Source organism: Garra rufa, chromosome 17 (genome assembly GCF_049309525.1).
Source record: "Garra rufa chromosome 17, GarRuf1.0, whole genome shotgun sequence".
Classification (NCBI taxonomy): domain Eukaryota; kingdom Metazoa; phylum Chordata; class Actinopteri; order Cypriniformes; family Cyprinidae; genus Garra; species Garra rufa.
In genome coordinates, this window is record NC_133377.1 from 33,786,665 (window position 1) to 33,809,331 (window position 22,667).

Sequence of the window (22,667 nt, forward strand, 5' to 3'; positions counted from 1 at the left end):
TTCTAGGGGTATGGAATAAAATCACTTACCAGGTGGCTAAAAATGAGTCATACATCGCATGTGTTTATCAAATAAGTTGTTTACAACTGAAAAACAAAAGCCAAAATATGTGTAGGTCAAATTGTAAGCGTGTCTAGTGACTACTCACAGGGGCGCCGCTCGCAATTTTGGGCCCTATGACAAAATATGAGGTTGGGTCCCCCCTACCACACAAAAGCAGATCTCTGGGGGCCCCTAAAAGGCGTGGGCCCTTAGAATTGTCCTAATTTACCCCCCCCCCCCCCCCCTTAGCGGCACCCCTGACTACTCATCATCTAATATATCCATTTTGTACTTAATATTTAGGACAGTGAGCTCATACTATAATCTGTGACTAACTGCGCTGTGTTATTTCCTAGGAAATGTCGACGCCGCCTTTTATGGCTTATAAAAAGTTTTCACAATCCGAAATTCCGCAGCGTCTAGTCCGCTGACTGCAGTGACATCACGATTCACGAGGGGAGCGTCCCCGCGACCGCTGACCAATGAGCGGGCGTTATGCTAATGAGCTCGCGCAGGTTCGCAGAGTAGTGCGCGCTCCTCCTGCTAGCGCTTAGATATACTACAGACCCTCAAGCCTGCTGCACGCATACCGTTATCACTCCCTTCCTGCGATACATACTGAAAATGGGCAAAATACGCGTCTAGCATCGTTTAAAATCTAAAAGAAGAGCTTCTTCTGACATTGAACACGGATTTTGTTTCTTACTGGAGTTACTGAAGAGTGGAGAACGCGCAAAGATGAAGTACAAAGTAAGTGGCTCTCCATTCAGGCGCGCTATTTCCGTAAACTACATCGGAACCCATTTGTTTACTAGAGTAAAAATGTGTAGAATTTATATTTATCATACTTAGAAGGGATTTCTATGACTTTTTAAAAAAAGATAGCTCAACTGTTATTGTACTGTGATAGATAGATAGATAGATAGATAGATAGATAGATAGATAGATGGATAGATGCACAATATACAAAATATATAAACTACAGATTGTACATTATATACACAGTACCTTATTTATATGCCTAATTATGTGCATGTTCATTATACAGAGGCAAAATGAGTAAATTCAATGGAGGATGGTCTCCAAGCATCCTTCCCATATAGAGACAATGCTATTTCACTATTTAAATACTCCTTAACGTGACAACCGGCTGGCTCCAGCTCTGAGCAGCAATAGTTTGTGTGCGTAACCAACCATTCGTTTATTGGATGGCTGGTATGATCCCAAAGCAAAGTGCAAATCGCATCATTTATTACAACCGTGACACAAAAGCACTCTTTGAGCTCTATTGTAGCGAGACTTGTAATAAATGAAGTGATTTACACTCTGCATTTTTAACTCAAGTTACTCGGAGCCACTTGAGGATATATGGGGCCATTCATTAGCCCAGTATCCAGCCCCTTTTCCAATTTGAGCCTCACTGCGATTGTGTAACGTGATGTTTTAAAAGCAAACAGCATGCATTTTGTTCAGAGTAACAGGGTTGCTGTTATACTGAGAGTTCCTGCTGGAGACAGAGAGTAAAACCACTCCAGGATTTTATGTGCATGTCCATGTTTGATTTGTGCATAGATTGGCCTTTACACGGCTGGGACTGTTTTCTCAGGGTTTGTTTTATGGACGTCTTTCGAAAATGATGAATTGACTCATTAATGAAGTCTATATCCTAATACTTGTACTTATATGGCACCTAGAAATTCACCTAGAAATTAGGTTTTTGCTACTAGAAACTCGAGAATTGGATCAGGCTAATTTATAAACAGATCATTCAGACCAGTTTTGTGAACTGGATCAAGTGATTCATTGAAAAGGACTTCAAAGGGCTTTTTTTTCTTTTTTTATTAATTTATTACTTCTCTCATGAACTTGCCATTGGGTGAATGTCAACAGGCTGAAATGTGTTGTATGGCTTCAGAACATATATACAGTAGCACATGAGTCTTGACTACATTTATGATACGTTTATGATGTTTGTTTCATAATTTTATAGCTTGACAGTCTCTGACCCCATCCACTTTCATTATAGAAAACTTTGGCTTTTAAAAAAAATGACCTTCTTTGTTTAAACCAGACAGTGACTTCAGCTTTCATCCTTTCAAAAGTTTTCCCAGCTGATTTTGGGGCACTCAAAGTATGCCTAAAGTTTGGCCAAATCTGTACTTCCAATCCAAGTGCGCACAGCGTGGGGGCAGCTTTTCATTGAGGAGAAACTTGGCTCTTGTGTGCAATTCCCTCCCCATTTGCATAGTCTTTGAGGCTTTCAGCCCTTTGGGAAGATTTGCTTCCTACTTTGGTAGGAGGATCGAGCTCGGCTCTTCCTGAATGGAATGCTTTTGTCTGCTTCACACTATCTGGGGAATGTGGAGTACTTGGCAAGACACGGACTGTTAGCGCATATCAGACTGTTTGGATTCCTCTACAGTATGGCAATGAGCCTATATTGCGATCTCTATTAAATGTACTTCAGAGTCTCTTATGCTAAACAAAGTATTCATTTGCAAAAGTACAGTAATAATGTGAAATATACATTTTCAGAAGCTATTACTCCAGTCTTTAGTGTCAGGTGATCCTTTAGTAATCATTTAATCATATGCTGATTTGGTGCTCAAAAAACATTTCTTATTGTTAGCGTTGAAAAGGGTTGCTTAAAATTTTTGTGGAAAATGTTATGTTTATTAGAGATTATTTGATGAACATCTTTATCAAAATATTTATTATTAAATTTATTTTATATTTAATATTAATTTTAGTATTTATTTTTTTAAAGAAATTATTCTTACTGACATAAATATATAATATTTTATTAATATAATATATTTTACAATATATGTTTGATATACAGTAGTCAACAATTGAAGTGGATCAAAAAAGTTTATCAAAGTTGTCCTAGGACTAGAACGGGTATTGTTTTGGTTTTAGGACAACTTTGATGAAAGGTTTTGATCCACTTCAAATGTTGACTACTGTATACACTAGCAGTCAAAAGTTTTTGAACAGTAAAATTTGTAATGTTTTTTAACAAAGTCTCTTGTTCACCAAGCCTGCATTTATTTGATCCAAAGTAAAAACAGTACAATTATTATTATTTTTATTACAATTTATATTTATTACAATTAAATATTTTTAATATTTAAAATATCCGTTTTCTGTTTGAATATATTTTCAAATGTAATTTGTTCCTGCGATCAAAGCTATATTTTCATTCTAATATCCTGATTTGACGCTTGTTTCAGATTTCTTTGATGAATAGAAAGATCCAACGTTTTTAAAACTTCTTTAGATATGCATTCAAAAGCTTGGAGTTAATATAATCTTTTTGGAAAGAAATGATAGAAATTAATGCTTGTATTTAGCAAGGATGCTTTAAATTGATCAAAAGTGATGATAAAATCATTTATAATGTTACAGATGTTTGCTATTATACATAAATGCTGATCTTTGGATCTATTCATCAAAGAATTCTGAAAAAAAAATTACTGTTTTAAATATTGAAAATTGTATTAATAATTATAATAATAATATTTCTTGAACAGCAAATCAGCATATTAGAATGATTTCTGAAAGTAATAAGTAATGATGCTAAAAATTTAGCTTTGATCACAGGAATAAATTACATTTATTACATTTACAAATATATCCAAATAGAAAATAGCTATTTTAAATAGTAAAAATATTTCAGAATTTTACTGTTTTTGCTGTACGTTGTATCAAATAAATGCAGAAGAGATTCTTTAAAACATTACAAATCTTACTGTTCAAAAACTTTTGACTGGGAGTGTATTTATGTATAAATAAATATCTAAATATTTATTTTTCATGCTAATGTGAACTCATTTTAAAAACATTATGCATTTATTCCCTTTGATTTGGGAGTGAAATATGACCTGCATTTTTTTGGCAGTTTTTTGCGCGTTGCACCCCGTAACTTCAGAGGAAGTTACATCAAAACAGATCCGATTTCCTTTTATCTCCTGTTGACACAGAAAGATCCTTTGTTTTGCTGCCATTTCTGAGACTTTTAAAGCATCTTTGCCTCAGAGGCTGGTTTACACTGTGGATGACTTTTACTGCAGGGTATTTGAGGGTCAGGGCCAGAGGGGCGAACTGGTCACGCTGTTGTTGTTTCTGACGCAGAACAACTGATGTACATCAGCCTGAGTGACACACAGGCTGTTCCCGGTTCACGGTCTGATAACTAATCTGTCAAACTCAACAGAGTGGACAGACAGCTGACAGAATAACTAAGGCCTTACTTCCTCAGTTTCACCTGAATATTAGAGTTTACTTCCACCAAACGCTTTTCAACTGGTCCATAAGGTGAAGCACTGTTGATAGTTAAATATTAAGTTCTCACCAGAGCTGGCTTTCTACCTTTGGAGCAATGAAGACACTAAACAGACCTCATCTTTCAATCACATGGTCCACATCTTGACGTCACGCATTACAAAGGTCAGTCAGAACCCAGGCCTGTCGACGTCAGTTATGTTTTCCAGCAGGTGCGCAGGTGTGAGAAGATACATAAGACACAAATAATCCCTAAACAAGCAGACCTGTGTGGCCTCTTATTAGATTTCAGAGCTCATGTAGCCTGCTTTTAACAGACACGGGGATCTGGGAACAGTTTTGAGACTGTTACGCCATAGATTTTCCTTCAGGAGCACATCGAAATGAGAGCCGACCCCTCCTTCTAAAACACCCAGACACACTGAAACGTCTGTACCCTGCTTTCCTGCTTTCTTTTCACTCTTATGTAACTGTGGCACAAATAGCCTGACAAGCACAAAGAACTGATTAGGTGAAGTAAACGTTCTGGGATTCTTTCTTTTTTTTTTTTTTTTTTTGCTTGCTTCTCTCTCCAGGCTGTAATCCAAGTCGAGGGTTTTGTTTGGAAATGTACATTGTCCTCAATGTGTCTGAGAGGAAAAAATAGGGGGTTGCCCCACTGAAATGAAAGTAAATGGGTAATACAAGGTTAAAAAAGGTAAACAGGGTGATTGTGTGGTTTGTTTTTGTGTTAGAAAGAATTTAAGTGAAAATAACTCTAGCCAGTCTCACATGTATAAGGCTTATCTCCACCATGAAATAAAAAAAAAATTAAAAGGTAATTTCGATTTTATCTCTCAATGTTTATCTTTATTTTACAATTCCAAGCTTACATCTATAGACTTTTTTTTTCTCAGAAAAGTTAAGTCAACATCTATAGCATTATATATATATTTTTATATAACTGCTGTATGTTTTGAAACTAGTTTTTTATATTTTTAATTGATTTAAATATTTATTTAAATGTTTTAATTTGTTTGTTTGCGTTTTATTTTTATAAATGTGTTTTTTTATTTTACATTGCAAGCTTATATCTCACTAGTCAGACTTTTTTCTCAGAATTTCTTTACATTAAATTCTGTTTATATTAGAATTTATACCTCACAATTCTGAGTTTATTTCCCAAAATTAAGACATTAATGAAAATGTCAAATGAATGAGTATTTTATAAGCATTTTTAAGTTAATTATAATAAATACTACTAATAATATTATTTTATGTATCTGCTGTATGTTTTGAAAATGTTTTTAAATATATTTGTGATTGATTTTAATATTTATTTAATTGTTTCAATTTGTTTGTTTATATTTTATTTTTAATCATTTATTTTATTTAGCATTTTTCCTTCACAGTTTGCAAGCTTATATCTCACAATTTATACTTTTCTTCTCAGAACTGTGAAATCTTGTAATTCAGAGTTTATAACTCACAATTTTATAATTTTTATTCATAATTATAACTCATAAGACAATTTTACATGAAAATGAGAGTATTTTTTAAGTTAACTATAATAAATACTGATATCAACGAGATATTTCATGGGGAAAGGTCAAGTCAACAGCTATAAAATAATATTTCTCTTATATATCTGTATGGTTTGAAACTTTTTTTTTTAATACATTTTTTATTGATTTAAATGTTTTTAATTTGTTTGTTTGTATTTTACTACATTTTATTTTAATTGTAATAATAATTTATTTAGTTTTTATTTAAAATTTTTCTTTCACAATTGCAAGTCAGACGTTTTTCTCAGACTTTTTTTATACTTCACAATTTATACCTTTCTTTTCAGAATTGTTGAAAATCTTTCGTTTTTTCCTCGCACTTTTGTTTATATTATAATTTATACCTCACAAAAGAGCATTTTTTTCCTCATAATTGTGAGTTAACCTCATAATTCAGACTTTTTTTTCTTGTAATACTGTTTATATCTCACAATTCAGAGTTTTTTTTTCTCAAAATGGCTAGATTTATGAGATATAAACTCATGTTTTGGAAACATTTGCAAAAACAGCCAATCGAAAGTGAGAGTTCTCAATATGAACTCAGACATTTCTCATCAGATTTGTCCTAATTATATCGAAGACATGATTATATAGAAGGCCTACTTATCTAAACTATGCTATCCATATTTTATATCATAGCTCTGTACTCTTCCAATCAACTATCATCAGAATTTCAGCCTTCACTGAGACAAGATTAATAATCTAGCTGAGAACTCAAGCTCAATAAAGAGCAAAAGCATTTATCTTTTGGTGTGTGGGAAGTTATTAAACGTAAAGGAACTCACTGAAAGGTCTTTCCAATTTAAAATCACTCTCGTTCCTCAGTTTCCATCTATTGGAGAACATTGGAGTATGAAGACTTTTGTGTGTGTCTATACACATGTGTTTGGTTTGTGTGTGTGTGTAGGCCACATCAGGGTGGTATTGTGCATAAAGAACACTTCTCAGCAGGCATTCCACATTCCCCAGGGTAAGAACAAGGGCTATTCAGAGAGCAGGTCTCAACCAGTGCTCCGCAGCACAGCTCTGCCCTGTTTGAAAGACACGGACAAAGAAAAGAGACGATTCTGAAGGACCCTAGAGCCCTCCTGCATATACAGACATGGGGGGTTGCAAAGATGCATCAAATAAGGAACTGTGAACCTTTTAGAACCGTAACCCGCATAGATGTTAAAGAGCACACATCCCCCCAATATTCAGATTGGTCCTCGACCAATGTGTGAGATTCAGTAGTTTATTCTTCTTATACTTCTAAGCTGGGATTTTGAGGTTATATTCATGCATGAATGCATCAACACATAAATCTAGAATTTAGATCATCAAACTAAAAGAAAGCTGAGAGTTTGTTTGCCTTCAATGAAAGGTAAAGTAGAACTAGTTTAGAACGATCCATTTGAAATAGGAAGGAAAATAGTTTGCCTTTTGTGGTGATTTTGAGCGATTATCTACAGTCAAAGGTGGGATGGCACACTGTCAGATAAGAGGAACTTTGACAGCTGCAAACGAGGGAAGCAAATAAGGTTAACGTGATTGAGATTGTTTCCCTTGAACTTTGTGACTTCTCTTTACTTGTAGTCATCACTATTTAAAGGCTGACTTTATTCGCAACTTTTGCTGTTGACACAATTGGAAAATTTTGAATGGATTAGTTGAAGTGATTATGTAAAGACATTACTTAACTTTTGCTGTCGGAAAATATTGTACTGATTTGTAAAGTATTTTTTTTAAGTTAATAATAAATACTAATATCAAGACATTTCATGGGGCAAGGTCAAGTCAACAGCTATAGCATTATATTTTATATTATATTAATAATATTAATTATTTAATTTAATGTTTAATGTTTAATTTTATTTGTTTCTCTTATATATCTGCTGTATGTTTTGAATTTATTTTTAAATGAATGTTTTAATTGGTTTTTATTTAGTTTTTTAAATAATTTAATTTATTTATTTTAATTTTTCATTTTATTTATTTCTTTTATTTTTATTTTTTTGTGCAATGGGAAAAAAGTCAGGCTTCAGACTGAAGGTACAAAACTTCATAGTTCCAGCAAGGCTTGTAATGACAGAATAAAATTAAGCCAAATAAGACTGCCTGTGGTTTCTTTTATAAACAGTTAAGATGTAAAATTAGACTTTAATTGCACTGAATAGATGAGTAAATGTCTTGTTTTCAGTAATGATGCTGAAGGGTTGCCAGTTTTTGGCCACCAGAAATCTTATTTTGTTCATGCCTACAGCATTTGAACACCAAAACTAATTTTCTTCATGTGTTTAATTTAGTAAAAAAAAAATTACTTGCTAAAATGTATTTTATTTTAATTAAATTTTATTTTATTTTATTTTATTTTATTTTAATTTTTTCTTAATGGCTGAAAAATGTCCTGTATTTCCAGTAGAATATATACTTTAAACATTTTGAAGACATTTTTCTATTTTTTTTTTTTTTTTTTTTTAATGGCTTTTTGTTTAATGACATTTTTCTAAACTTTTGCTGTTGACATCATTGCAAAATTTTGTACGGATTTGATATTCATTGTTAATTTAAATTGTCAATTTAGTCAAATTTTTTAGTTGCCAAAATGCTTTTTATTTTATTTTATTTTATTTTCCTGTAGTCAGAATATATACATTTTGATCAGGAAAAATAGCCAATAAAATGTTTTTTTCTGACATACATTTGGAAATTTTTCTATATATTTCTGATATTTTATATAGTAATAAACTGATACATCATAAATGACCTTTCTCTATTAAAAAAGTTTTTAAAATGTAAATTTTTTGTTTTGCGGGAATAAATAACAGGTGCTGTTTTTCCAGTGTTCATCTTGTGGCACACAGTGGTTTCTGATGACATATGTTTTTCTCCTTCATTTAGACATGTCAGAGCAAAACACACTTGCCCTATTGACCCAAAATCCTTTGAAAGTAATTTACAGCAAGCTCATGCACTGCTTATCTGTGCCGGACCACTCCAGACTTTCACCAGAAGTGTGAAATTGAGATGACATTTCCCGCTCTTGAGGGGCCGCCAAATCCAAATCGTAAACTGGTTTGGGGGGGGGGGGGGATTATGTTTTAAACTATCTCCCACAGGATGAATGAACCCGGTTACCTCTCTGTCCATTTACACTGCCTCCTTCAGTATTTGCAGAGCCGCTGGTGTGAAATAAATGCTGTTTTTGCACATTAAGCAAACACTGCTTACAAATGCAGCATTATGAAGTTTTTAGTGCCAGCAGCTACCCTACCTAATGAATTAGTAACGTTTCAAACTGTGAAATTTTAGTATTGAGAAACTGTTGTCATTTATTAATTTATTTATTTATTAAATAATTTATTAATTTATTATTTATTATTTATTTATTTTATTATATTGTCATTAATAATTTTGCATTTTTATATTTTCGTTTTAGTAATTTTGTTGTGTGTTTTTTTTATTATCATTTTTGAGACAGTACTATAGTGTTTATTAATAATTTTTCTATTTTATTTTATTTTTTAAAAGGCTGGAAAATTTCCTGTAGTCAGGATTTCTATATATTTTAAACATTTTGATTATGTAAATACATTTTTTGCAGTTGACTTAGTTTAAATATTTTGTACGGATTTCTCAATCATTGTTAATTTCCTCATGTGTTTAATTTAGTCAAATTTTTACTTGCCAAAATGTATTTTTATTTCATTTTATTTTTAGATTTTATTTTTATTTTTACAAAATTAAAAAAATATATCAGGAAAAATAGGCAATACATTTTTTTCCTGATATACTTTTGCCAATTTTTCTATATATTGTTACTACATTGTATATTGTTAATTATATATTTTTTGTAATAATTTCGTTTTTTTATTTTAGTTAAAATTTTAGTCATTTTGTTGTGTGTTTTTATCATTTTTGAGATAGTACTATAGTTTTTATTAATATTTGGTTAAGTATTTTTTTATAAATATTTTAGTTTAAATATATTAGTATATTTTATTTTAAATTTAATTAATTTTTTGTAATTCTGCTGTTTTTATTTGTCATTATTCAATATTCAATGTAGTTTTAATCATTTTTATTTCAGTTTTAGTTATTTTAATACACAGTTAAACTTCATGAAAATGATAAATGTTTTTTGAACTAGTTAAAATGTATGTTTTTTTAAACATATATTTTATTTGACCACAGATAACATTTATTTCAAGTATTTTTTCAAGTAATTTTAGCTATAAAAAAAGTAAAGTTAGCTATAAAAAGTACAAATATCAACAAGACATCTGATGGGGCAAGGTCAAGTCAACAGCTAAAACATTATATTTCTCTTACATATCTGCTGTATGTTTTCAAACAATTTTTTAAAATATACTTTTAATTTATTTCAATTTAATTTATTTAATTTTTCAGGTTTTTTTGCAATGCCAAGCTTCAGACTGAAGGTATAAAACTTTATAGTTACAGCAAAGCTTGTAATAACAGAATGAAAAAAGCCAAATACGACTGCCTGTGGTTTTTTAATAAGCAGTTAAGATGTAAAATTAGCCTTTTATTGCACTGATTAGATGCATAAATGTCATTACGCCCCACCTACAACAATCTGGCTCTTGTTTTCAGTAATGATGCTGAGAGGTTGCCAGTTTTTGTCCACCACAAGTCTTATTTTGTCCATGCCTGCAGCATCTGAACACCATATCTAACAGTAGATTTGTGCGAATGCTCAGAAACGCTAGTGTGGTTTAAAGGTGTTAAAGGAAAAGCCTGCGCTGTATGATCAGAGTCTTTGAGGTTGCCATGTTGGCTGAGCTCTGTTTGGTGTGTTTGTTAGGTGGTTGGTGGGCGGGGGTTTTTTGCTGGTGTCGTAAGTCGTGTTGTCAGCTTTAGTGTAGGCGATCACTGATTCAGAGTGCTGAGGAAAAAGGGAGGGATAACTAATACTAACATCATGCCATCACTGAAATGAGACAACTCTTTCTTTGCGTCCCCTTTCAGCCTTTTATCGATTGGTCAAATGCAAAGTGAAACATGGTGCGACCACTGTAACGTAGTCAAAAGATGCGTCAAAATTAGCCCCCCTGTGGGAGTTTCCAGAGTGTCAGCCATCAAACCACCAGATTTACAGCAGATTTTACTTTCATGTTCACGCTTGTGATCATTCTGCAGCTATTGCAGATGTTTCATTTGTTGCATTTGTTTTATTCGCTTCAGATCATTGCATTGTCATAAGCTGCTATTTGCTGAGTTTTAACACAGTCTAAATGCGGTTTCTGTATATTTTATGCCAGAATTGTTAATACTTTAGTTTAAAGTCCCCCTGAAATCAAAATTAAAGTTTTTTGGCTTTTAGTATGAATATATTAGCCTTAAGGTTATCTATAAGCTAGTGTGCTGCAAAACAAAGACAAAATTCGCTTTTACAAGATATGGGGATTCAAAACTTACAGTCTCGTCACTTCCGCCAATATGAATCAAGGATTTGGATGATATCACCGTGCACTTCAGTTTCCAATCAAACGTTCTGTCCAATCAAATGCTCTCCAGAGTCCGTATTGTCCCGCCCCCTACACAGAGACTCATTAACCCGGAGCAGATCATATGCGCTCCTATGTGCGGACGGCATGTATTAAATTACACAGCCTCAGCATGATTATGATCACTATTTCGTTTTAGCAAGTTTCATATTGAATCTGTGGGGTTATTAATTAGTCTGTGGCTGCCATAAGCTACAAATGCAGCTTTATCGAGCTTAACGGCTCTGGCCCGAGCAGATATTAATGGAACGCTATTGGCTATTCAAAATAAGTGGGCGGGGCTGGGCGATATGTTTTTGTTTCAGTTTAAAGTATGTCACCACATAGAATAACGCTGCATGTTTCAAGGCACTTCAGTGGACCTTTAAATCTCACAAAACCAGGCAAGAATGTATCCAGGTAGTATTCACCCTAAAATCAAACAAAATAAATGAGAAATTATTGTTTACATATAAACAACATTATTATTGAAATCATTGTTTTGCTTAGTAAAAAATTAATCTATTTAGGATCAATATTAAGATGTTGTGTTGTGTTGTGACATTATTTCTAATGACAATTAACAAAAAACAAACAAAAAAGGTAATTGAGACACTTTTTCCTCACAATTGCGACATTATTTCTCATAATTGTGAAATATAAACTCGCAGTTGCAATTTATCAAGTCAGAATTGTGAGATACAAGCTTGCAATTCTGAAAAATAAAGTTGCAATTCTGAGAAACAAAGTCAGAATTGTGAGATATAAACTCGTAATTCTGAAAAATAAAGTTGCATTTCTGAGAAATGAAGTCATAATTTTGAGGAATAAACTCTCAATTCTAAAAAAATAAAGTCAGAATTCTGAGAAATCATGTCGCAATTCTAAAAAATTAACCGGCAATTCTGAGAAACAAAGTCAGAATTGTGAGATATAAACTCGCAATTCTGAAAAATAAAGTTGCAATTCTGAGAAATGAAGTCAGAATTTTGAGAAATAAACTGTCAATTCTAAAAAAAAATAAAGTCAGAATTCTGAGAAATCATGTCGCAATTCTAAAAAATTAACCGGCAATTCTGAGAAATAAAGTGAGAATTGTGAGATATAAACTCGCAATTCTGAGAAATAAGCTTGCAGTTTTGAAAAATAAAGTCGCAATTCTGACAAATAAAGTCGCGATTCTGAGAAATAATGTCAGAATTGTGAGATATAAAGTCGCAATTTTAAAAAATGAAGTCGCAAATCTGAGAAATGAAGTCAGAATTGTGAGATATAAAGTCAGAATTGTGAGATATAAAGTCGCAATTCTGATAAATAAACTCACAATTAAAAAATTAACCCACAATTCTGAGAAATAAAGTGAGAATTGTGAGATATAAACTCGCAATTCTGAGAAATAAGCTTGCAGTTTTGAAAAATAAAGTCACAATTCTGACAAATAGTCACAATTCTGAAAAATAAAGTCGCGATTCTGAGAAATAAAGTCAGAATTGTGAGATATAAAGTCGCAATTTTAAAAGATGAAGTCGCAAATCTGAGAAATGAAGTCAGAATTGTGAGATATAAAGTCAGAATTGTGAGATATAAAGTCAGAATTGTGAGAAATGAAGTCAGAATTGTGAGATATAAAGTCAGAATTGTGAGATATAAAGTCAGAATTGTGAGATATAAAGTCGCAATTTTAAAAAATGAAGTCGCAAATCTGAGAAATGAAGTCAGAATTGTGAGATATAAAGTCGCAATTCTGATAAATAAACTCACAATTAAAAAATTAACCCACAATTCTGAGAAATAAAGTGAGAATTGTGAGATATGAAGTCGCAATTCTGAGAAATAAGCTTGCGGTTTTGAAAAATAAAGTAGCAATTCTGAAAAATTAAGTCGTGATTCTGAGAAATTAAGTCAGAAATGTGAGATATAAAGTCACAATTTTAAAAAATTAAGTCGCAAATCTGAGAAATGAAGTCAGAATTGTGAGATATAAAGTCAGAATTGTGAGATATAAAGTCGCAATTCTGATAAATAAACTCACAATTAAAAAATTAACCCACAATTCTGAGAAATAAAGTGAGAATTGTGAGATATAAACTCGCAATTCTGAGAAATAAGCTTGCAGTTTTGAAAAATAAAGTCACAATTCTGACAAATAGTCACAATTCTGAAAAATAAAGTCGCGATTCTGAGAAATAAAGTCAGAATTGTGAGATATAAAGTCGCAATTTTAAAAGATGAAGTCGCAAATCTGAGAAATGAAGTCAGAATTGTGAGATATAAAGTCAGAATTGTGAGATATAAAGTCAGAATTGTGAGAAATGAAGTCAGAATTGTGAGATATAAAGTCAGAATTGTGAGATATAAAGTCAGAATTGTGAGATATAAAGTCGCAATTCTGATAAATAAACTCACAATTAAAAAATTAACCCACAATTCTGAGAAATAAAGTGAGAATTGTGAGATATAAACTCGCAATTCTGAGAAATAAGCTTGCAGTTTTGAAAAATAAAGTCACAATTCTGACAAATAGTCACAATTCTGAAAAATAAAGTCGCGATTCTGAGAAATAAAGTCAGAATTGTGAGATATAAAGTCGCAATTTTAAAAGATGAAGTCGCAAATCTGAGAAATGAAGTCAGAATTGTGAGATATAAAGTCAGAATTGTGAGATATAAAGTCAGAATTGTGAGAAATGAAGTCAGAATTGTGAGATATAAAGTCAGAATTGTGAGATATAAAGTCAGAATTGTGAGATATAAAGTCGCAATTCTGATAAATAAACTCACAATTAAAAAATTAACCCACAATTCTGAGAAATAAAGTGAGAATTGTGAGATATAAACTCGCAATTCTGAGAAATAAGCTTGCAGTTTCGAAAAATAAAGTCACAATTCTGACAAATAGTCACAATTCTGAAAAATAAAGTCGCGATTCTGAGAAATAAAGTCAGAATTGTGAGATATAAAGTCGCAATTTTAAAAAATGAAGTCGCAAATCTGAGAAATGAAGTCAGAATTGTGAGATATAAAGTCGCAATTCTGATAAATAAACTCACAATTAAAAAATTAACCCACAATTCTGAGAAATAAAGTGAGAATTGTGAGATATGAAGTCGCAATTCTGAGAAATAAGCTTGCGGTTTTGAAAAATAAAGTAGCAATTCTGAAAAATTAAGTCGTGATTCTGAGAAATTAAGTCAGAAATGTGAGATATAAAGTCACAATTTTAAAAAATTAAGTCGCAAATCTGAGAAATGAAGTCAGAATTGTGAGATATAAAGTCGCAATTCTAATAAATAAACTTGCAATTCTGAAGAATATAGTCACAGTTCTTAAAAATAAATTCTAAATTGTGAGATATAAACTCGCAATTCTGAGAAATAAACTCACAATTCAACCCTTCAGTTCTTACTAACATCAAATATTTCATGGCAAAATTATAGTAAAAAAAATCATCAATAATAAATGTAAAAAAAAAAATAAAAAAAAAAAGTACCTGCATTGTGATGATGAAAATTTTGAGGAGAAATGTTCTTAATTCTATTACATAATTTTACAAAAATTTGTAACGGTCCAAAAATATGGTTAAATATTCATTAAGTACAATATTCAGTTCATTTATTTGATGTATTTTTGACTTTAGCATAAAATGTGAGCTGTTTTTTTTTTTATAAGATTCATTATATTTGCTGATCTCAACATGTTTTTCTATAGTGTTATATTAAGTACATATATACGACTAATAAAGAAATGACTTCCATTCACAATGTGTTCTAGCTTCTAGTTGTTCATGTGTAGCCTACTGTACGTCAGAGAGCATTGATCAAGCACTCTATTGTGTTTTGGCTTGGGGCGTGAAATTATCGATCACGTTTTGCTGCTATTATTGTCATCGCCTGTTTGCTAAAGGCAGTTTAATTGCGAGTAAACTCACATGCAACTGTCTTTTCTGCCAAAGCATGACGTACTGCAATAATGTGTCAAGACAGACGAACTTGCTCAAGAATTATCTAAAGTAAACACAACCATTCCCTGTTCATTTAACAGAGCCAAACTCTCGTTCATTCAGCGCAACGGCCAAGTTGAGTCATCAGGTCTGTATTAAAGTCATTATGGTAATTGTCTTCTATATTTACTCGAGTGAAATGAGGGTAAAAGGTGCTGGTTCACCAGTCCTACCCACACCGCCCTCCCTCCAGGGGAACGTTAAAGTGAGCTGGCCTTAATTCTCACACCACTCCATTTCACTGGAGGAACACACCACTTTTCACATGGTAGGGGGTTTGCTTATTGGCCGAGACAATTTAATGATCTTAATGTTTTTTTGCACCCTGAGGGTTTAGATTTCTGCAGTGTTTTGGTGACTTTGGCAGCGTTGTTGGGGGAATTTTTCACTAGTGTGTTTTGACGTGCTCATTTACGTACTTACATAACCAGCCTTGATGATTTTACTGGGGCAAAGCCAAAAACCACCCAATAAGAGTGTACTTAAAAAGTACTGTAGGGTACGATAGTAATTTTTGTTGCATAACGGTTTCAGGTTCTGTGCTGGTACGCACGTATTCCACAACATATAGGGTTTATTATACATGCACAAACTGTCTCGCCACATTGAAAACATTTATTTAGGACTGCATGAGTCACGAATTTCCAAAAAGTCTCTAAATAGAGAGCTGACGCAAAAGCATTGCTCCAGGTGTGGATGCGAGGAGCTAAAATTAGGCCAAAAGTAATTCAACTCGCACCTCATCCAATTAAAAACGTAACTGTTCCCGGCCTAGGGCTGGTTTCACAGACGGGGCTTAGACTGAGTCAGGATTATGCCATTGTTCAATTAGGACATTGAAGTCATTTTTATAAACATGCCTTAGAAAAAACATTGCTGTTGTGCATCTTGAGACAAAACAAGGGCACTGGCATATTTCAAGATCAATCTGTGCATGTTTTTTTCAGTTGAAACTTAAAAACAGCTCAGACTTACATATTAGTCTGGGACTAGGCTTAAGCCTGGTCTATGAAACCGGAGGATAGTGTTTTAAGATGTAAAATGATGTTGAAATTTAAGAACTTTTTTTTATTTGCAATGAGTATGTCACTCTTGCTCATCATTATATTATATAATAACCTTACAGTATATAACATTACTTATATAAAATTAAGCAGTATTTGTGTATTTTAATATATATTTTTTCATCCTGAATCAAATTTTAGTATGATTTAAATACTAGTTTTCATTTTAGTCAGTTTTAGCAATTTTGTTGTGTTTTTGTTATTTTATTAGGTTTTTTTAAATGTCTATATTGTCTGTGTACATTTTTTATTTCAGTTTTCTTCAGTTTCAAAAATGAATTTAAATAATTTCTTTATCCTGAATCAATTTTAGTATAATTGAAATACTATTGTAATTTTAATTTGTCATTTTTATTAGTTTTTTTATGTCTATTATGTCTACGCATTTATATATATATATATTTTTTTTCAGTTTCAAAAGTGAATTTAAATAATTTCTTTATCCTGAATCAATTTTAGTATCATTGAAATGCTATTATAGTTTTCATTTTCATTTTCATTTCAGTTGTCTTCCATTTCAAAAATGAATTTAAATGATTTTTTTTTCCTGAGTACATTTTAGTATCATTGTAGTATCATTTTCAGTTTCAAAAGTGATTCCAAATTAAATTATTTTTCTGAATAAATTTTAGTATAATTTCTGTTAATAATCTTAAAGTTTTTATTTTTATATTTTTACTTTAATTTTAGCCAGTTTTAATAATTTTGTGGTGTTTTTATAATTTTATTAGTTTATTGTTTGTTTTTAATGTCTGTGTTGTTTTTATACATTTTTATTTCCATTTAAGTTATTTTAGTGCTTCAAATAAACTAAATAAAAAAAAGAAATGTTAAGTTTTATTTTTAAGCAAATATGGTATTTTAAATATTAATTTTTATTTTGTTTTCAATTAACATTAATTTTTTTTCAGTTTCAGCACTGAATTTAAATAATTTCTTTATTCTGAGTCAATGTTAGTATCATTAAAATACTATTATAGTTTTAATTTGTCAGTTTTAGTCATTTTGATGAGTTTTTGTAATTTTTATTATTTTTTTAAATGTCTATTTTGTCTTTATACATTTTTATTTCAGTTGTTTTTTTCAGCTTCAAAAGTGAATTTAAATAAATTTCTTTATCCTAAATTAATTTTAGTATCATTGAAATACTATTATAGTTTTGATTTTAGTCATTTGTGTTTTTCACATGTTTATTCAATTTTTTTAAAATGTCTATATTGTCTTTATACATATTAATTCTGGGTTTGTTTGTTTTTTTCAGTTTCAAAAGTGAATTTAAATCTTTTCTTTATTCTGAATCAATTTTAGTATCATTGAAATAGTAGTTTTTAGTAATTTTGTTGTGTTTTTGTCAGTTTTATTTGTTTTTTGCTTGTTTTTTTAATGGCTGTATTGCTTTTATCCTGTTTTATTTCAGTTTTAGTTATTTTAGTGCATCAAATAAACTAAATGAAAACAAAAAATGTTAAGTTTTATTTTAATTTCTAAGCAAATATCATGGTACTTTAAGCATTATAAGTATTTTTGGTTTTAGTTTTAGTTAACTATAATAACTGTTTCCTGAATTTGTGGTCAACATTGTAAAGTTGAAGTGTTGCACCAATTGGCACCATTCTAGACAACTACAGCAAGAACCATTTGCTGGGCAAACCTGTACACATCTGGTTCTTTCCACGTAAAACACCAGTGTTTTATAATATGGCCAAACCGTTCATGAGAGTCAATGAAATACGTGTAGCTTTACAGCTCAATAACAGATCACTTTCAGGAAGTCCTTTCAACATTGAAGTGTTGGGGCTTCCCAGACCAACAGGACAGGTAATGTCTAACCATTTTGCGTCGTGGGCCAGGAATACACCGCTGAGTATCATGCGCTGCCTACAAAGAGGCCAATATTAGCATAAGCACGACATCCAAATACACCTATGGTTTATGCATGCACTAAACCTCAAAAAGAAAATCAAATCAACATTACCTGTATACTGCAATGATGCAATGTTTGTTTAGTCTGTTACCATGCAGTGAGATTACAGATTGAGTTATCACAATCATAAAGGACTGGAATTTTTTTGGATGTAGATAACGCATATTTTCTACCACAGTCACCTTTAAAGTCTAAGGTAGTTGTTGGCAATTTTAGAGTAGTCTTACAGATCAGGGTTTGTTGTAAGATGCAAGTCAACTGTTTGTGAAATGGACTTCTTCTAAAAGTGTTGCACTGTAGTTGTAGTGAAGTGAATTTCTTCTTTTTGCACGGAAACTTTGCACAAGAGGAAACATGTATTGTCATGATACAATAGCGAATGCTTCGAATGGAATATTTCCAGATCAGTTCTGCTTACAGACATCACATTGTGTGAGCGTGTGAGGAGGTTATCTTCACACTATCATATATTTTGACACTTTGCTTCTTCTTAGTATTAGTCAACTGAGTAATAACTAGGCTCAAGCGTTAGGGCTTTTTTCAGTAAAGCAGCATTCTTAAGTTTGAACACACTACAACTAAACTTGAACATAAAATGGTTAAGTGATTCGATTTAAGATTTTCTCATGCCTTGTTTGATTCTTCATTCAGTGAATTCTTTTTGTATTACTTTTGAGCAAATAAGCCCTAAACGGGCTGAATCCAAAGAGTTGAACACAAAACCTATTAGACAATGGTGACCCTAGAGGTCATGTTCTTAAGCTCACTGTATTAGCACGCCGTGGTTCTCTCGGCGGGGGTTGTTGTCATGCCCTAATGCGGGTGACCGAGGCCATGAATGTGAGACAATAGCCATGCGACCAGACGCCCAATCGCAGATAATGATGCTGCTCAAACAGGAAGGTTCACGTGGGAACTGGTTTACTTAGCATTGTGGGAAAGCAGACGAAGGCACACAAAGTCTGCTAAGACAGAGCCCAAGGAAAAGCTGATAGACACACTGTTCAAAGCGAAGATAATCTTTGTAGGACCGTTTGTGTTTGGCCCATGGGAGCGTTAGTGATAGGCTGATATGCCGGCCAAGATAAAGGCATATTGGTCAACCACTAAATTACATCACAAATTACCTTAGAACTAAGTTCTTACATTTCCAAATAAAGGCATCTTGTAAGAATTTAAATGTAGGTGGAACTGAAGCTTAAGAATCTACATGTAATCAATATCTGTCCTGAATATTTATAGTGGTGCTGTATGGCTATGATATTATTCTCTTAAGTTCTAAATTCTATATTTATTATCATAAGGCCTGACATATGAAATAATAGTCAGAAAAAAATCTAATTGTTGAATGAAATTGTTTATTGAACCTTTAAACAAACCTTTAAAGAAAATATTTTTAAAAAGCGGTGTTTTATAGAAATTAGTGTATCAAATATGATACAGTAGGCTTTACAGGGTTAAGCTATTACCATTATGAAAAACCATGGTGTCATTTAATAAATAAAAATGGCTCTAAATTGCATACATGATCTGCAACAATTAATTCGTTAAAAAAATAAAATGTTTATTATATATTTGGAAACGGAAGTGTCAAATAGCATTTACACTGCTGTTCGAAAGTTTGGGATCAGTAAGATTTTTAATGTTTTTAAAGAAGACTTTTCTGCTTATCAAGGCTGCATTTATTTGATTAAAAATACAGAAAAAAAACTGTAATATTGTAAAATATTATTGTAATTTAAAACAGTGTTTTTTTTTTTGTTTAATATACTTTAAAATATAATTTATACCTGTGATGCAAAGCTGAATTTTCAGCATCATTACTCCAGTCTTCAGTGTCACATAGTCCTTCAGAAATCATTTTAATATGCTGATTTATTATCAATGTCAGAAACAGTTGTGCTGCTTACTTTTTCAGGATTCTTTAATGAATGAACCGTTAAAAAGCACAGCATTTATTTAAAATACAAATATTTTGTAATAATATTCACTACCGTTAAAATTGAGGTCAGTACATTTTTTATTTCAGTTTTTTTTTTCAAAAGAAATTAACACTTTTATTCAGCAAGGATGTGTTAAATTGATAAAAAGTGATAGTAAAGACCTACTTTGTTAGAAATTTTTTATATTTTGAATAAATGCTGTTCTGTTTAACTTTTTATTAAATCAAAGATCCTAAAAGAATATCAGAGTTTCCAAAAAAATATTAAGCAGCACAACTGTTTCCAACATTGATTCTAAATCAGCATATTAGAATGATTTCTGAAGGATCATGTGACATTGAAGACTGAAGTAATGGCTGATAAAAATTTAGCTGTGCATCACAAAAATAAATTATATTAAAGTATATTAAAATGGAAATCTGTTATTTAAAATTGCGATAATATTTCATAATATTACAGTTTTTTCCTGTATTTTTGGTTAAATTAATGTAGCCTTGATGAGCAGAAAAGACTTCTTTCAAAAACATAAAAAATCGTACTGATCCCAAACTTTTGAACAGCAGTGTATCTGTAAATAATAAAAAAAAAAAGTATAAAAACAGGTCAAATATAATTCAAACACACTAGACCTGTGGAATATTGTTTTAGAAAAGCTTAAAATCTCACATGAGAGAATGTGATAAGAAATATGAAATATCCCGTGGACTGGCATAATATGGTTTTTAAAAGTGGTTTTTAAATGATTGACAGAAAAATGGTTTTCCAGCACGGCCCCTCAGAGAAATCTGTTTTGGCTATGGAGTCGTCGAGCGGATTTTATGATTATTTTCCTAGTCCGATATGGGTCGACTCGGCCAGACGTTCAGTTTGAGTTTGAGTTATTATTGAGGCTCAGTGGATGAAACGGCTTCTTTTGAAGGGATCTCCCAGCAGGCCGCTGAACTACATGGATAGAGTTACACGGATTTTTTTAGACATCTAATTGTGATATGACAGGGAGACGCTTTATATTGCAGAACCCACAAGAACCCACTGAACAAGGCCAAAAATCACTATATGCAATCATATAATATGCCTAGATCATGCCTCAATGATTGTGATAATACTGAACAAATCATATGATACTTGAGCCGGCTAGCGGTTAGGGTGAGCGTTTTCTTTTGTAAAACTGGCCTTAATGACTGCAACAGCATTATGAATTATTATGCCTTCATTCTTTACAGAATCTAATGGCTAAAGCGCTATATGACAACGTTCCGGAATCCCCAGAAGAGCTGGCGTTCCGGAAAGGCGACATTTTGACCGTCATCGAGCAGAACACTGGCGGCCTAGAGGGATGGTGGCTTTGTTCGCTTCACGGCCGTCAGGGCATCGCACCTGGCAACCGGCTCAAACTGCTTATCGGACCAATGTTTGAAGGACAGATGCCTGCATCCCCTTCCCCCCCACCGGGTCACGCCCTCCAGCAGAGGCCGCTCACACCTCAGGGTGTGTACCAAGTGCCGCCATCCCACCAGAGCCCACAGGGACAGGGCATCTACCAGATCCCTCCATCCAAAGACGTGTACCAAGTTCCACAGAGAAGCGCGCTGAAAGTGGATGGGACTCCCAGCAAGGTAAACTGAACTAGAGCTTAATGATAACACTTGTGGCGAACGTGTGGCATGTGTTACCGAGGTCGAACGTTCATCTTTTGTAGTGTTTGATTGTGCAACATGCCGTTGCTCTTGCACTTTTTACTCTTGCAAAGAAGTTATGTGGTAAAGTGTTAGAAATATCATGGCATATTTATATTCAGCACTAGTTAAAAGTAGACAGCTACTTATTCTTTATTTTGACTATTTATCTATTTAAGTATGGGGATTACAGCTTTACATTCTTTGGACATGCAATCAACTTACTGAGGTGCTTTTTAAAACTTGCATGGCTTAATATAACATAAATTATGTTTCTTAATGAAATATGTGACCCTGAACCATAAAACCAGTCTTAAGTAGCACGGGTAAATTATCGGTTTACATTTTGTTGGTTTAAAATGATCAATTTTATTTTTATGCCAAAAATCATTAGGCTATTAAGTAAAGATCATGTTCAATTAAGATATTTTGTACATTTCCTACTGTGAATATATCAAAACTTAATTTTTGATTAGTAATTTCACAATTTGGATAACTTTAAAGGCAATTTTCTTAATATTTAGATTTTTTTTTGCACAATCAGATTCCAGATTTTTAAATATTGTTTTATTTTTCTAACAAACCATACATCAATAGAAAGCTTATTTATTAAGCTTTCAGATGATGTATAAATCTGAATTTCATAAAATTTACCCTTATGACTGATTTTGTGGTCCAGGGTCACACAAGTAGTAGAAAACC

General features: G+C 32.2%; 1 protein-coding gene across 1 annotated transcript in view; it reads left to right on the forward strand.

Moving 5' to 3' along the window:
• The first annotated feature begins 631 nt into the window (after nucleotides 1–631).
• LOC141289619 (enhancer of filamentation 1-like) overlaps nucleotides 632–22,667 on the forward strand; it is a 41,373-nt gene continuing 19,337 nt past the window's right edge. The window contains exons 1-2 of the mRNA XM_073821772.1: nucleotides 632–792; nucleotides 21,513–21,905. Of these exons, the coding sequence (XP_073677873.1) occupies nucleotides 781–792; nucleotides 21,513–21,905 (405 nt within the window). The 5' untranslated portion in view covers nucleotides 632–780. The remainder of the gene's footprint in view (nucleotides 793–21,512; nucleotides 21,906–22,667) is intronic.